A 17,187-nucleotide genomic window follows, 5' to 3' on the forward strand; every position below is an offset into this window, starting at 1 on the left:
GTTTTTGATCTTATTCAAAATAATTATTTTATTCCACGATTTTGAATATAACAGTCAAAATAAGACGCTAAATTGGCCATATGCTTCCTTAACACCCCCGCGTATAACTCAAAAAGTTTACAACCGATTTTTATGAAACTTTCAGAGATTATGTGCAATTATAATACCTCGGCGTTTATGAAGTTTCTTTGAAAACGTCACTTCCGTTTTAACGTTACGTCATTTTTAAAATTTTCAAAAAGTCATTTTGTCCGCGGCGTTTCTCAAAAACGCTTTAAGATAAAGGCTTGAAATTTTCAATGCTTATGATTTGATCGATTTACCTCTATAATAAGGCTGGAAATGAAAATCTGTCACTTCCGGTCAAAACCGGAAGAAAAACAAATTTTTCGAAAAAATGAATTTTCTGATTAAATCAAAAATGAATATGTGTTTTGTAGAGCTTATAAAGCTGAATCTAACACTGCAAGCCGTTTTAAAATCGGACGATGCATTACAGAGATATCGGGGTTTAAAAATTGATTTTTCCGGAAATTTTGTTTCCGCGTCCTTGGTTTAAAAAATAGAGTAATGTTCAAAGTAAAATTAACTCGTACCAAAAATAATTGTTAAGTCGTAGAACACATTCGGATTTTTTTTGTGAAGTCGTTCTTGAAATCGGAAAGGTGTTTGTTAAGTCGTACTTAAAATTATTCGTATATTGTTAAGTCGTACCAGGAATAATTCGATTTTTTTCATCTTTTTATTTTAGTTACTCTTGTTATTGGTTTAAGAGCTTTGCTTCTTACAGGAACTTCCAGCTTTACTTTCTACATTAACGGAAGACCCACTTGTTGCTTTGCAACGAGCTTTGCTCTAGTTATTATTCTTTTTATTTTTTTTTTCTGACTCCTTTTCGGCTTTATAACTCAAAAAGTTTACAACCGATTTTGATGAAATTTTCAGAGGTTGTGTGCAGCTATAATACCTCAAAGATTTTAAAGTTTACTTGACAACGTCACTTCCGTTTTTACGTTACGTCATTTTAAAAATTTTCAAAAAGTCATTTTGTCCGCGGCGTTTCTCAAAAACGCTTTAAGACAGAGGCTTGAAATTTTCAATGGTTATGATTTAATCGATTTACCTCTGTAATAAGGCTAAAAATGAAAATCTGTCACTTCCGGTCGAAACCGGAAGGGAATCAAATTTTTCGAAAAAATGAATTTTCTGATCAAATCAAAAATGAATATGTGTTTTATAGAGCTTATTAAGCTTAATCTAACACTGAAAGCCGTTTTAAACTCGGACGATGCATTACAGAGATATACAAGTTCAAAAAATGATTTTTCCGGAAAATTTGATTCCGCGTTTTTGGTTAAGAAATAAGTATCAAGTTCTTGGTTAAATTAACTTGTACCTAAAAATTAATTGTTAAGTCGTACTGTAACACATTGGGATTTTTTTTGTTAAGTCGTTCTTGAAATCGGAAAGGTTTTTGTTAAGTCGTACGTAAAATTATTCGGTTTTTGTTAAGTCGTACCAGGAATAATTCGATTTTTTTATCTTTTTATTTTAGTTACTCTTGTTATTGGTTTAAGAGCTCTGCTTCTTACAGGAACTTCCAGCTTTACTTCCGACATTAACGGAAGACCCACTCGTTGCTTTGCAACGAGCTTTGCTCTAGTTATTATACTTTTTTTTCTTTTTCTGACTTTTTTGGAGCGTTATTGCTCAGAAACTATTCAACCGATTTACACCAAATTTTTAGGAGATATAAAGCATCAATGTCGCTACTAATTTTTAAAATTTCAAATGATTACGTCACTTCCGGTTTCAGATATGGACGATTTTGTAAATTTTTAACGGTCATTTTGTCCACGCATCTCCTCTGAAACTAATCATGATAAAAGCTTGAAATTTGTAGGGATTGTAGATGAATGTCTGTAGATTTCCCTCCATGCTTCCAATTGCGAAAAATGCGCAAGGCCTAGAAGCTCGCCTGAACCTGAAAATTAGCACCAAATTTTTTCACAAAATGTTCGCACATTTTCCATAATATCTTTTGACGTATAAATATTTTGTTAAAACATGTAATGCAAAAGCTGTTTCAATTTGCACGGGCTTTTATTTGTTATCAAGAAAAAGGGGCTGGCCCCTCAAATTAGGGGCCAAGAGGGCTCTAAAGTCTTTTAGCAATAACTTTTTAGTGAACAATAATTTGTTATCAATTATAGAAGCAAAAATGCTCACTGTACAGCTGTTTATCTATACAGTACCATACTTAAGTCATATATTACGTAATTAGGGGTTTCAAAGAGCCAGAAGTTCAAAACTTTGATCATTAATATCTAGAAAAAGAGAAATATTTTGAAAAGTTGTTCAAAATAATGTTTTGTACAATATGTTACCTTATATGTTTTTGTTTATGACCCCATTTAGGAGTTAAAGGGCCGGCCCCTGAAACACATTTGTACAGATATCTCCAGAACGGTAAACATTTTGTGAACACTTGTTGAACAAAATATGTTATATTTACAAGACCTTTCATTTGATGTCAAGAAAAAGCGGCTGGCCCCTCAAATTAGGGGTCAAGAGGGCTCTAATGTCTTCTTACAATAACTCTTTACTGAACAATATTTTGTTATTAATTATAGAAGCAAAAATGTTCATTGTACAGCTGTTCATCTATACATTACCACACCTAAGTCATATATTACGTAATTAGGGGTTTCAAGGGGCCAGAACTCAAAACTCTGATCATTAATAACTGAAAAAGGAGAAATATTTTTAAAAGCAATGTAGAACAAAAGTTCTTCAAAATAATCTTCTAAACAATATGATACATTAATTTTTTTTGTTAGTGGCCCCGGTAAAGAGTTAAAGGGTCGGCCCCTAAAATACAGTTGTTTAGATATCTCGATAACGGTTTACAATTCATGAACACTTGTAGAACAAAATATGTTTATAGTAGCGAGACTTTTTATTTGATATCAAGAAAAAGGGGCTGACCCCTCAAATTAGGGGCCAGAAGGGCTACTAAATCTTTTCATAATAACTATTTTCTGACCAATAATTGATATTAATCATAAAGCAGCAGAGAAGCTTTTATTAAGCTTTATTTAAAACCGAAACCCGTTTTAAAATCGGACGATGCATTACAGAGATATCGGGGTTTAAAAATTGATTTTTCCGGAAATTTTGATTCCGCGTCCTTGGTTTAAAAAATAGCGTAATGTTTAATATGTAATGTAATAATTGTTAAGTCGTACTTGAACACATTCGGATTTTTTTTTTTGTTAAGTCGTTCTTGAAATCGGAAAGGTGTTTGTTAAGTCGTACTTAAACGCATTCGTATTTTGTTAAGTCGTACCAGGAATAATTCGATTCTTTTCATATTTTATATTTTAGTTACTCTTGTTATTGGTTTAAGAGTTCTGCTTCTTACAGAAACTTCCAGCTTTACTTCCGACATTAACGGAAGACCCACTCGTTGCTTTGCAACGAGCTTTGCTCTAGTTACTCTTGTTATTGGTTTAAGAGCTCTGCTTCTTACAGGAACTTCCAGCTTTACTTCTGACATTAACGGAAGACTCACTCGTTGCTTTGCAACGAGCTTTGCTCTAGTTATTATACTTTTTCTTTTTTTTTCTGACTCCTTCTCGGCTTTATAACTCAAAAAGTTTCCAACCGATTTTAATGACATTTTCAGAGATAATGTGTAACTATTATCCCTCAAAGATGTTAAAGTTTTCTTAACAACGTCACTTCCATTTTGACGTAACGTCATTTTTAAAATTTTCAAAAAGTCATTTTGTCCGCGGCGTTTCTCAAAAACGCTTTAAGATAGAGGCTTGAAATTTTCAATGGCTATGATTTGGTCGATTTACCTCTGTAATAAGGCTCGATATAAAAATCTGTCACTTCCGGTCGAAACCGGAAGTAAAACAAATTTTTCGAAAAAATGAATTTTCTGATCAAATCAAAAATGAATATCTGTTTTGTAGAGCTTATTAAGCCTTGTCTAACACTGAAATCCGTTTTAAAATCAGACGATGCATTACAGAGATATTGGGGTTTAAAAATTGATTTTTCCGGAAATTTTTTATTCCGCGTCCTTGGTTTAAAAAATAGCGTAATAATCAAAGTAAAATCAATTCGTACGAAAAATAAGTGTTAAGTCGTACTGTAACACATTCGGATTTTTTTTGTTAATTCGTTCTTGAAATTGGGAAGATTTTTGTTAAGTCGTACTTGAAATAATTCGGATTTTGTTAAGTCGTACCAGGAATAATTCGATTTTTTTCATCTTTTTTTTTAGTTACTCTTGTTGTTGGTTTAAGAGCTCTGCTTCTTACAAGAACTTCCACCTTTACTTTCGACATTAACGGAAGACCCACTCGTTGCTTTGCAACGAGCTTTGCTCTAGTTCTTTTTTCCTTTTGTTAGTAAGCAATGGGAAGCGTTAAAATGATTTTGCAATAAGTTTGCGGATGTTCCGGGTCTCTTTACGAAGGAACATTGGTAAGCTTACCAGGAATGATCTACTGAGCCATATGCATGGACTAGAAACTTTTTACATTGATACAGAATCTGGGGGAATAAGCCGTTGCAAATGCCCACGACCTTCTCGTACCTCTAGTAAGAAGAAATAAACGTACGGGTTAACTGGGCATTTAAACGGTGGACAGTATTGTCCAAATGAAAATGTCCAAATAGGCGTAACTGTGCTTAAATTTTATAGTAATTACATATACTTTAAACTGGCAAATTTGAAATGACAATCACGTACTCATTTAAAGAGTTTAAATACAAAAATGTTGATTACTTTCTAAAAGTATTTTATTAATGTACCTCAGTCATCATATACAACCCCTAACGCAGGGGAGTCGACAAAGAGTATGGGGGAGTCGATTCCACCATTTGTAGTAGTCGATTTTTTCCGCTTCGGAAACAGGAGGAATTTAGGTAACACCTTTAGTAGGTATTTAAAACAAGTTTTTCCAAAAAGAAATGAGTGGCGTCGGAATCAAATTGAAAGTGTGTGTGGGGGGGGGGGGGGGGGGGCTAGACTTGTACAAAATATTGACAAGCAAAAAAAGGTCTTTGGTATGTATAAATTTGCAAAAAAAACATATTTGTGTTGGTCATTGGTCCGAGTGGTCTATATGTCTTCTGGTACAACTACTATGCTTTTTCTTTCACAACAAAACACGCATTTGTAATGTGATTTTCCTGCCGATACAATTGGAAGTGAAATACATGCCTAGTTAATCGTTGAATTTGCATTAGGCGCACACTGTACGTTTGACTTAGCTTGTATTCTGCATTTTGAGCACAATTACATGCTTTTGTCCAGCGTATGTCCCTGTTGTGTTAACAAGACTCTCAAGGATTCAGAGATTGAACGTTTTATCTTGCCATTTAATAGTTTCTTGCATGCACAACAACCATTTGTTTAAGATATGAAATCGTGAAATCTTAAAGAGAATAACATACATTTCATATTTTATAAAAGTAGTAGAAAACGCATATCAAATAATTTCTAGTTATTATTAGCAAATTTTTAATTAGTAAGAAAAGAAAAGAAAAATTCATTTTAACAATGTATATTATTAAGTATAAAAAGAAAATTACATTTTAACGATGTAAACAAAAAGATAAACAAAAAAAAACTCAAAACGCGTACGATTCGAACACCCGCTTTTGCATTGACATTTGTTCAAAGAACTCCTCACTTACCACTACACCACCGATTCGCTTGTTTAAAGGGTATAATATAGCTGATTGTATTGTTATCAGTATTACGTAAACGACTGGACTTAGCCATTTAAAGCCCAATCTTAAAAATCAAAAGAAGAAAACTTACTTTTTACCATAGAGTGGGTTTTCGTACCATTTTTTGGAAAATCGAAAAAGATAGATGTTAATATGTGTTATCAATATTCATTCTTTAAAAAATGGTACGATGACCCACTCTATAAAAAAATATAATTTGAACATCCGATTTCTATATCATTTTGTTGCCAATTTAGCATATAACTATTTTGTTGTCTTAATAACAATTAGTAACAAAAGTGAAATTTGTTAGAAAAAAAATGTTACTTTTTTTAATGGACCTATGTGGTTTTTTGTCTCGGCTTTTTCCCCGAGATTTTTTTTTCTGCAATTTTTGATTAATAAAACTAAGAATTTCCAACAAATTGGAGCATTTAGGTACATAGCTATATGAAAAGATATTTAGCAATCAAAAATTTTACTAATAAAAGTTATTAAACGAGAATAAGAATCCTTAGAACTTACCTGTAGATTTTAGATAAATAGCCACATGTAAACACTCTCAGGTAAATTGTGAGTTTAAACCTCAAGCGCTTTATATTCACTTATTACTGGAAAACCCTTGATCACGCGTATTTTCAAACTTGCCAGGTGTTACAGTCGCTTCTGAATATGGTCGCTCAAATAGCCGTGCAATTCGACATACGACACCAATAATTTGAATGTACTTCTGTACTAGATATACATGGAGCCATATCAGATTCTTAAAAATAAATATTTTTATGAATGAATTAAGAATCTTTTAAAAGGACACGCAAAAAACCCAATGGAATTTAATATGTTTTACGGTGCGACCGTTGGGGCGAGAGCAGCAAGTGATCAAAAATCAATTATGATATAAAAATAAAAAAAAAATAAAAGCCGTGACGTAAAGTAAATGAAGAATGCAAAATGAAATAAATATACCTATTTTCCAGTAAATTTTCATTATTCATAATTCATAAGATTTTTTATCTTTTAATAACGCTCCAAATTCTGATAACAAAGTGTAGCGACATCAGAATTTGTCGGAGCGGATCAAAAATCTGATTTTAATCAGATTGTTTATATACTGGTCGCACGCCAGTATAGAATTTATCTCAGATAAAATTTTGTTGAATAATAAAGATTTTAACATAATGCTAAAGATTCTAAAAAAAAAAAAAACGCTCATTGGTTCGCAGTTCATAATTTTTCGTGGAAACTTTGTACAGAATAATTATAACGTGTTTAACAAATGAAATTTGAGAATCGGTTGTAGAGTTATAAGCAAGATAAGGTCTCATAAGTATTTGTCATGTAAACAAGGCTCGAGTCCTGTTTTTCTTTACATAGGTTCAATTTACCCGGTAAGGCCCGAGAAGCTGCGATTGGCGCTTGATATTCACTTATTACTGGAAAACCCTTGGTCACGTGAACGGGAAGTACATGTACTTTTCTTTTTAAAAAAGAGAAACTAGTAAACAGGTTACCGCCTCAGGTATTACACTTGTAATCGATTAATCAGTTGTAGTTCCATATTTAGTAATATTTCAAAATTATTGTTTTCCTTGTGTGACCGCGTAGTTTCGTACGGTGCAGGGAAATTCCTCTAGCTGGAACTGCGTCCGTCGTGTGCAATATTATCGGGGTGGGGGAATGTTGGATTGTTGGGTCAATCTGCCCCTACATTTTCGATGTCGCTACACAAAGTAGCGGCTTCGTAATTGTCGGAGCGGATCAAAGATATGATTTTAATCAGATTGCGTTGAGGGTACAAGGACGAGGCGCGCTGTGGTCGGTGTGCCGTATTCCCAGAGTTCCACCAAAATGCAATTCTAGATAAATAAAAGCGAATTGATGCAGGATTTCTAATTTATTAGACGAGTCGCAACAATGGCAACAGTTTCTTGAATCAACAACTAAACAGACATGTTTCTAACGAGACGGATATGGCCGGTATTGGCCTCCGAACTTCGACTGTGAGTGAGTCGGACGACTGGCCGAGACTTGCCGTAGTATTCCGGACTGAGAATTGATAATTGTACATGGCTATGTATAAGAATCTAAACAATGAGTAGAAATTGACAGGTGTTGACATTAGGTAAGCTGAGTGAAGGATTCACAGGTTTCGAATAAACCCAATGGTTGTACAACATGAAAAACGGATTTCTGCACAATGTTGTTTTAACAGCGTAGTAGTTCTTGAAACATAACACTCTGTCGCTTTGAAAATACAACAGAGTCAGAAAAGTCTATCAATAATTGAATAAATACTTTTGTTATAATTGAATTATGAGAAAATTTTATAAAATATATTTTGATTTTAAAAATAAAGGTTCAAAATATAGTTTATAATGAACAGGGAATTTTTCACGGTGATACTTGACAACTTTTTGACATTACTTTACTCAGTTTTGAATATTTTTTTTGTATATTTCGTGTCTTTAACCCTTTAACCCCCAGAACTTTTCACAATTTACCAAAATAAAGTTATATAATAACAAATTGAATTTAACTTAATACTGGTTATTTTTTTACTCAAATAACTATATATGGAATGAAAGACATTATTTTGCAGATTTTAAATTTGATTTAAAAAAGTCAAATATGCGGTTGCCATGGCAACGTTTTGGACACTTCCCTGGTTTGTAAAACTTCTGGAAATTTCCTCTTGTCATGTCGATAAGTGGTCTGATTTTATGAAGTCTGAAATGTAATAAAACATGTATTCTAAAATGTATTTGGGGAAGGGGGGGTGGTGGTGGTGGAGGATTTCAACTGCAAGCCCTCACTCCCTTTGAAAAAATTCAAAGTTATATAGTTCACATAGTAAAGTACCGTAACAAAAAATAGATCTTGGAACCCACCCACCCCTTCCCTGGCAAACAGAATTTCTGCATCTGTGTATACATGTAATATAATTGTTCACTGAGATAGTAGTTTTGTATTCTAGTTTTGATATTTCGGTTTCAGTCAAAACTCTAACCATGGTCCAAAACTTGACATGCCAACACTCTACTAATACTGAACCACTGATTGATTTTTAGGAATGGTTTCCCTCTAAAGTGTTACATAGTGAAAACAATTACCGGAGCGATACGTGTGTTAAACTGTAAAAATGCATGCAGATGCCAGTTTTCAGTATTTATGTCAAATCATGATGAAAGATATTATTTTAAGCAGACTAAAGATTAGATAATGCTTTAAAATTTTGTAGTGAAAAAAAATGTGGAAAACGATTTGTGGTGTGGAAATCATATAATTTTCAAAATATAATTAAAAAAAAAAAACCTTTGGAAATGGATGAAATGACGTCACTGTAGCTTTAGAAATTCGTTTCTATATTCTATCTGTAAAAGTGTCCAGATCAGTCGTCGCAGTCATAAATGATTCCCTCAGACTTTGTCGTAAGAGTACGACCAATTTTGAGTTTATGCGCAAGTCTGAGAATTGAGCAACAAGTGCGAAACATTGCAAAGAAGAACATGACCAATCCATCAAAGGATAATTTTGACAGAAACTTTATTAAAAAATCTTTGATTTTTGCTCACTTTATGAGAGATTTGATTTCACTGATTCAAAGAATGAGAGGATTTGGACAAAAATGTGTAGTGTTTAAATTTATATTACTTTGAATTTCTTATTAAAGATATATTAACGCAAAAACATGCCAACACACCTTTTACAAATTCACACATATGATATTTTGTGTAGAAAATAGGTTTCATGTATCTATGTAAGAAGATAGTGACCTATATATCTAACCAATAGAATGCTTTCTTTGGTGAATCATGCGGAATATAAAGGTAGCGACATTGCAGAAAAATACATAACTCGCGTTAGCGAATTACGTATTTTTTTCTGCAATGATTATTTACAGCTTTCCTTTAACAAATTAATGAATTTATCGCAAAGAGTAAGTAAAGATAACCTAACTTGGCATGGTCACAATTTTTGTCGAAAATCATTTTCCCGATTTTAATGTTTACAATGTTTCAGTAAGGCATTTCTAATAGTCAATCAAAATTTGAGTGTCATTCGTTGAGTAATAATCGAGTTACAAGGCTTAAAATTCTTTGCTATGTAAACAAAGCGTCTGTTTACATTTTGAATGTTGAAGTGAAAATTCAAGTTCTAGACCAAAAATGACTGTGTTAAACGTTAGAAACTATATATCTATGATTAAAATGAATAAAAAGATAGACAATTCAACCTGAAAAATATTTTTAACTGGTATATTGAACCTATGTAAACAAATACAGGGCACGAGCCTTGTTTACATGACAAAGAATTGTGAGCTGTGTACCTTTCTTATAACCACATGAATGACTCTCAAATTTGATTTGATCATTAAGAATGCATGTAAATAATAAAATCAGAAAATTAGAATTTGGCCAAAATCATGACCATGCCCCTTTAATTTTTGTTTATGTACATCTGTACGTTAGATAAAAGAATTTACCAAGTCGCCACATGGGAAATTGATTTTGATATCACCGTGATTACCGGTATTTCGTACAGTCTGTGATTTTTCTTTGGTTGCTGAAGGATCGACCGATCGATAAACTTGTTAGAACTGGATCGGGTAGATTTCAGTCCTGTTAGTTTATAGTATTATGAATCATAATCAGTTTTTTATAAGAATTCGAGGAGAAAATACTCGGCCGATGTAAATATTTATACAATAAAATACTTTCTTTGATGATTCATGAGGAATATCAAGGTTGCGACATTGCAGAAAAAAATACATGCATTAACCGCGTTAGCATCATCATGATTACTAGTATATCTTGCAGTCCGTGATTTTTCTTAGGTCGCTGTAGATTTCGACAAATCTGTTTCTACAGCTGTTCTATAGAGCTGTTATTAACTATAAGTTTCCTTAAGAAATAGACGGAATAGATGTAAATATATCCTTACATAATTATGATTGTGGAAAATCCGTAAATATGATAGCTTTATGGTAGTCTGTGTAACATAAAAATTGAACGCCAGATTTTAAAAAAAAAAGGTATTATGGAAGTTTTTCTGTACATGCACATTTCAAATTGTAATCAAAACTTTATATTTTGACGCATTTAATGTCATAAATACAATTATAATGTTGATTTTACAAGCCGTGTGGCAAAAGGTTAATTTAATTGAGCAATAGCTTTTAAAACACATCATTTCTTTAGGACTACCGTAAAGATCAGTTAAAACCTTGAATATACACATATCACGAATGCATGGCACTGATTGAATAACTTGGGTGACAATATATACATGCACAAATAGTTGTTTTAAAGATGAAATAAATTGGTTTTTGTCATATCAGCATTCGATCATTCGAGAAAACAAATTAAAATGACCTTTTAACGACAGTTGTATATAAAAGCATAAAATTGGCAGCATAAAACATGAAGCATGTAACTAACCATTTCAAATTAATTTTGAGTGAACAGTACGAAGCTTCGCATTATGGCAATGTCTGTAGGAATTCATCGACGTGGAGCAATGGCAATGGATATGGCAATGTGTAAGAGCAAGTGGTTTGTCGAACATCGGTTTTGACAAGCATCATTTCTGTAAGACTAGCATGTTGACTCAAATTTATTCCTATTTCATTATTGACGGTGTTTTGAAAAAGTTCGCTATAGCGATGTACTTGTGCATGACATTTGCATGCACATTTAACTGGTTTGCAAATGAAATCGCAGCTCGCATGATGACATGTGCATAATTATTTAAAATCACAAGATCATCTCAATACACGCGCGTGCATTATTTGAAACATCGATAGGAATGTATACGCCAAATTTCCCCAGATTCTGTAAAAAAAAAATAATAATAATAACTAGATTCGATCTCGTTGCGAGCAACGAGTGGGTCTTCCGTCCAATTTTTGATTAGATTAGATTAAACTTATCAATTCAAAGATAAAATCGTAGATCTAAGCGAAAAATAGAGAAATTTTTTTTTGCGGCACTCAGGGCTTGAACCCGGGTCGCCTGGGCCATGTACACGACTCTATCGACTCAGCTACTCTACTCTCGCTTCAGAACTTTGACGCTTAATTTATCGAGAATGCCTTGATCGATTTTAAAACAAATTACATATTCTGAATCAGTGAAAGGGTCACTATAAGGTGTAAAAATTTCAATAAAAAATATTTAAAAAAAAAAAGTCGAAAATTTCAATTTTTGAAATTTCCTTCCGGTGATAACCGGAAGTGACGGCGGACATTCTCTTGACCGAGGTACATTAGAAAAACGGTAGATCCATGATATCTGAAATGTTCAGCCTTTTATCTTTACTCGTTTTTGAGAAACCCGACAGACATTCAAAATATTCAATGAATATTCTTTGTTAGTTCTATTATATGTCATTTTTCAAATATAGGTAGATAAAATATTTGGTATTATGTATTGATGCATTTAAGCATACGTATTGTACATTTTATGTTTTAATGTCAATTGGTTATTATTTCATAAACAAATTCAATGGTATATTTGAAAAACATAAATATTATTCCAGGATAACCCATAAAAGCTCAAAAGGTTATTTCCAATTGGGTATTTTTAATAATATGTGAAACATTTCTTATTTAGTTTACTTTTAACTGTAAAACAAAATGTATGTGTACATAATACAGGCACTGTGCTAATTATAGCGAGCTTAGCGAGCTCTAAGAATCATTGTGCGCGGGAAAGAGAACGAGCTAAACCTACAGATTCATCAAACAAAATTTTTTGTCTACGTCCCATGATGCTCTCCAATGTTTCACCCGTGGTGTTATGCCAAACATGGCCGACTTTTAACTCGTAATTTACGGTGTCTTAAAGTTTGAAGACACGTTTTGAGTACCGCACATGCAAGCTTTGGCAAGACCCAAAAGATTTTTTTATACATACTTCCATACCTTCGTATTAACCCCTTCACTGTAACTGCGGTACTGCTCTTTTGCAGGGCAAAATGACATAGTTTGGTGAAATATGACGTAACGTCAATTGTTTCATTTACGTCATTTAATTATCTACCTACTGAAATTTCGGCAAAGTATATCATTTGCCCTGCAAGATAGCAGTACCGCAGTTATCGTGAAGGGGTCTATTGAGTCCAGATAGGTAAAACACAAAAAGATAATGGATGACGTAACAGTGTTCTCGCGCTTTATTTCCCGCGATAAATTTAGTGGTGGATCAAACATCTGTAATACGTGTACTATAACTATAGGTATTTCAGTATTGACTGCGATACCTGCCTCATTAACATAATTTAAATTCCAAATATTTTTTGCATGTAAAGTGTGTGAAAAGATACTGCAGTTATAAGACTGTAACACACATAGGGCACTCAAAGGTTAGAATGATTAGTTTTATTATGACGTCACAAACATCGAGCGCTGTAAAATGCAACGTCACAAGCGAGAATAAAAGTTCACGCTTGTGGCTGTTACAGTGGCTCTTCCATTAATTTGAACTTACCCATAGGTTAAAACAGAAATTTTGAATTATAAACTCATTTGCAGACAAGGCAAGATGTTGAAAAAATTTAAATGTAAACATTAAATCATTCTTTTTTTAAAGATATATAGTCTCATAACCGCAGCGGTGTGTGCATACACATTTTCATAACGCGCTAGCGCGCGTTACTCAATTTGTAAGCACACTTCGATGCAGTTATGAGACTATATCTTTCAAAAAATAATGATTCAATGCTTATATGATTTGTTTTTAATTTTTCGCGGGTACAATAAGGCAATTCTCAGCGATCTTTGGAGTAAAAATTCCTCTAATCGATATTTCGTCACAATAATTAAGCAGCATGATGTCATGTTTTAATCAGAAACATGTCAATTTTAACTTTATCTCTGGTTTAAATTATAAAAACTGCAGGTGTAAATTGTCACTAGAAACTCTTCTAACTGAATGTATCTTTGATTTTTCTGTATTACGTATAATTATCGTTGATGATGTCACAGGCATGTTTAATAGAGATGATCAATGTCGGGAGACAAATCATCGGGATGCAGTGTAAACAATGCCGAAATAAGACTTATTTAATACAGATATCCAAAATTAGATGAATATCAGTTAGGATATAATCAGGATAATACAGGCATGGATATTTTGTTTTATCAGCAGTGTTATAAGGTAAACAGATATACATTTATATGGTTTACCGGCGTTTTCTCTGTCAATATGTACAAAAAAGGCAAGAGGGTAACACTACCCCGAATATTGTGAAAGTTGAATTTGAATCAAAAACATAAACCTAAAATAAAGTGTTGCTAGAATCCTGTGCTTTGTTAAATACGCAGTATTTTGAATGACATTGAAGAAGTTGAGAAGATTTCCGATAAATAATGACAATATTTATTTTATGCGAATAACTATATATATATCCCTCGTAAAAATTTTTCAACGTTATCATCCGGGCGTCTTCATCTTCTTGGCAATGGAAACCCCCCGCAGACTTTTTATTTTTAGCCAAGTATTGATTCCCGACAAGCTAGAGGGGGCGTTTCAAAGTGGAAATCTTCGGATTTTTTCATACTATTTAATGAACATCGTTTGAACCAAGAGGTAATTATAAATATCGAATAATTTAAAGAAATATGCGGCAAAATTATCTTGGGACAGACTATAGCAAGAGCCATTCTTTACTGTCATATCGATTCATTTTTAAGCTTATTGCGGATGCATGACAGTAGGCAGGTAAGTAATATGAGTATAGGGAGGAAATAAACAATAGAACATTTTGAACTAAATAAAAAGAAATGAAATGAAAAAATAAACTGTTAAAAACTTTATTTAGATATTGCATATAGTCAAACCATTAAATTTAAAAGTGGGAAATTACACAGCTACAAACAGGTACGGGCTCTCTCTCTCTCTCTCTCTCTCTCTCTCTCTCTCTCTCTCTCTCTCTCTCTCTCTCTCTCTCTCTCTCTCTCTCTCTCTCTCTGTAGGGGGTTGCTCTGTATGTATCATAACCATTAAAATTAGTACATTTGGCATACTTATTGTAGAGCAATACTCTCTAAAATTTTCTTTGACGTTCGTTGATACCTAAATAACATTAGGTTGACAATAATTCATGGTATGTGTAATTCTTGCTGCGCTCGCCAGAACGTTAGCACCGTAAAACATTACTATAAACAACGATATAAACTAATTCTGAGTATACATATGATAACATTGATAATATGCATTCGGTGAAATGAATTTTATAAAATAGTGTCTAATAGTACAATATATAATTGATTTGTTCTAAAATGCTTTTTTGTAAAATAAAACTTTTATCTTTTGTTATATATATAAACAAAAAAATATAAACAGTAATCTGTGAAAATGTATATACCGTCTATGATTAAATTAACGTGGATATATATAGTACCGTTAATTCATCAGATACATTACATATACATGTATACGAGAATTCAAATAAGCATTTACTAGAATTTCAAGTATTAAATTACAATTAATCATTCATTTACATTATCGTATATTTTATAAGATCTGCTTTTAAAATTAGGTCTTATTTAGGCTATTAGAAATATGCAAGAGGATTCATAGGCGTAAGCCCCCCCCCCCTTTTTGGGGGAAAGTTCTATCTAACCATTAGGCACATAGCAGAATAGAGGGTTCAGCGCCCCCCCCCCCCCCCCCCTCCCCGACACAAACACACATACACACCTTTTTTCGCAGGAAACATAATTGTTCCTTAATTAACCTTTGACAGATTGAGAAGTTGTAGTTCTCATGATTTTGGGAAATAGGTTTTTTCTCTCTCAATATTTCTGAGGATCAGTCTAGCCCCATCCCCCACCTTCAATTTGCTTCCGATGCCAGTGCGATTATATATTTGGCGAGTATTTAGTACAAGGATATATATATATATATATATATATATATATATATATATATATCAAGTAATATGTGTTCAGATTTTTTTTTTCTTATATGTCAGTTTATGTAGGTTTTAACCGTTTTGTATATGGGATATTTCTTGTATAAGAGTTTACCTGTATACGAGTTGATCTTTGTACGAGTTAACTTGACACCAATGACTGCGAACCAGTTTACTTGACACCTATGACTGCGAACCAGTTTGCTAATTTAGACTGACGCTATATATCAAAGCTGTTACTGCGCAGTTACAATATCCATCTGTATTATTGTTTAATACATTGCAAGAAGTTGTTTGTTGGCACTGAATACTGTATAAGACTTGACAGTAAAGCTTGACGAAGAGGAACCAGATACATTCTCTCTCTTATCGTAAGTATTCGCAATTTTATGTGCATTTGTTTGGGTTTGTGTTTTTTCGCGCCATACCGAGAGAAGCGTATATTGATAGCCTATATGCGAATAGCAGATGCAGCGACGTTGATAGTTTGACACATTTGGAAACGGTCGTTAAATATTAAAATCCCGAAATATTTCACTGTTCTGTTTTTTTATTATTTCTTTATATTTAATTGTTTTACGGTGCTACCGTCGGGACGAGCGCAGCATCTTGTATCATTGTCAACTTTGTGATATTTTGACAATTATTAACTAACATCAAAGAATTTGAGAGAGAGAGAGAGAGAGAAAGAGAGAGAGAGAGAGAAAGAGAGAGAGAGAGAGAGAGAGAGAGAGAGAGAGACTAATTCTAAGTTTAAAACAAATCTTACAAAATACAATCATATCGTACACAGACCAACTCGTATACAGGTCAACTCGTATACAAACATTTCCGCATAAAAACACACAAGTCAGCTCGTATACAAGGAATTGTTGAGTCATTAACGTTAGCATATACTAATCACCGTTCTAGACAATGAAAGTCATCTTTTGCTGTAACATATTATATAATATTTTCTTAAATACATCATCTGTTGTATGAATATTTGACTCATGACTGGCGTGCAGCATTTGTTATATAAATTTATTATCATATTTAATATTTGACATAAATTATATAGGCATATGAAATTTTTGTATACGAGTTGACTTTCGGTTAAACACACCGCGATATTTTGTATACGAACTGATTTTTGGTTGTTTATATGGAAATTTTTGTATACAAGTTGACCTGTATACGAGTTGGTCTGTGTACGACTTGACCGGACTCCCATAGACTTGCTTCCCATAAAAGCAATCTTTATTTTTGGAGAGAATTGATTAGTCTGTAAAATTTAATTGTTTTTTATTTTGGTCAAACATTTATATGATAAATATTATTTTTATTTTGTACTTTGTTGTTATTTGACTTTTTTCCCTGGTTCATTATATTTTTGGGTTTTAATGATGTTTTTATTATTGGATGCTAAATACATTACATACTTTGTATTCATGCCCCTGGACCAATTTTGTAGAGGTGAAATTTCCCATTTACCAATTAACTGATTTAACAATATCAAAATCTTGAGAAGGTTGGTGC

General features: G+C 32.9%; 1 protein-coding gene across 1 annotated transcript in view; it reads right to left on the minus strand.

The window, feature by feature from the left end:
* Nucleotides 1-10,862: 10,862 nt before the first annotated feature.
* Nucleotides 10,863-17,187, minus strand: part of LOC105326851 (uncharacterized) — a 38,911-nt gene continuing 32,586 nt past the window's right edge. Inside the window, exon 6 of the mRNA XM_034454717.2 lies at nucleotides 10,863-11,585. Within this exon, the coding sequence (XP_034310608.2) occupies nucleotides 11,516-11,585 (70 nt within the window). The 3' untranslated portion in view covers nucleotides 10,863-11,515. The remainder of the gene's footprint in view (nucleotides 11,586-17,187) is intronic.

This window comes from Magallana gigas, chromosome 10 (assembly GCF_963853765.1).
Source record: "Magallana gigas chromosome 10, xbMagGiga1.1, whole genome shotgun sequence".
In the NCBI taxonomy this organism is placed as follows: domain Eukaryota; kingdom Metazoa; phylum Mollusca; class Bivalvia; order Ostreida; family Ostreidae; genus Magallana; species Magallana gigas.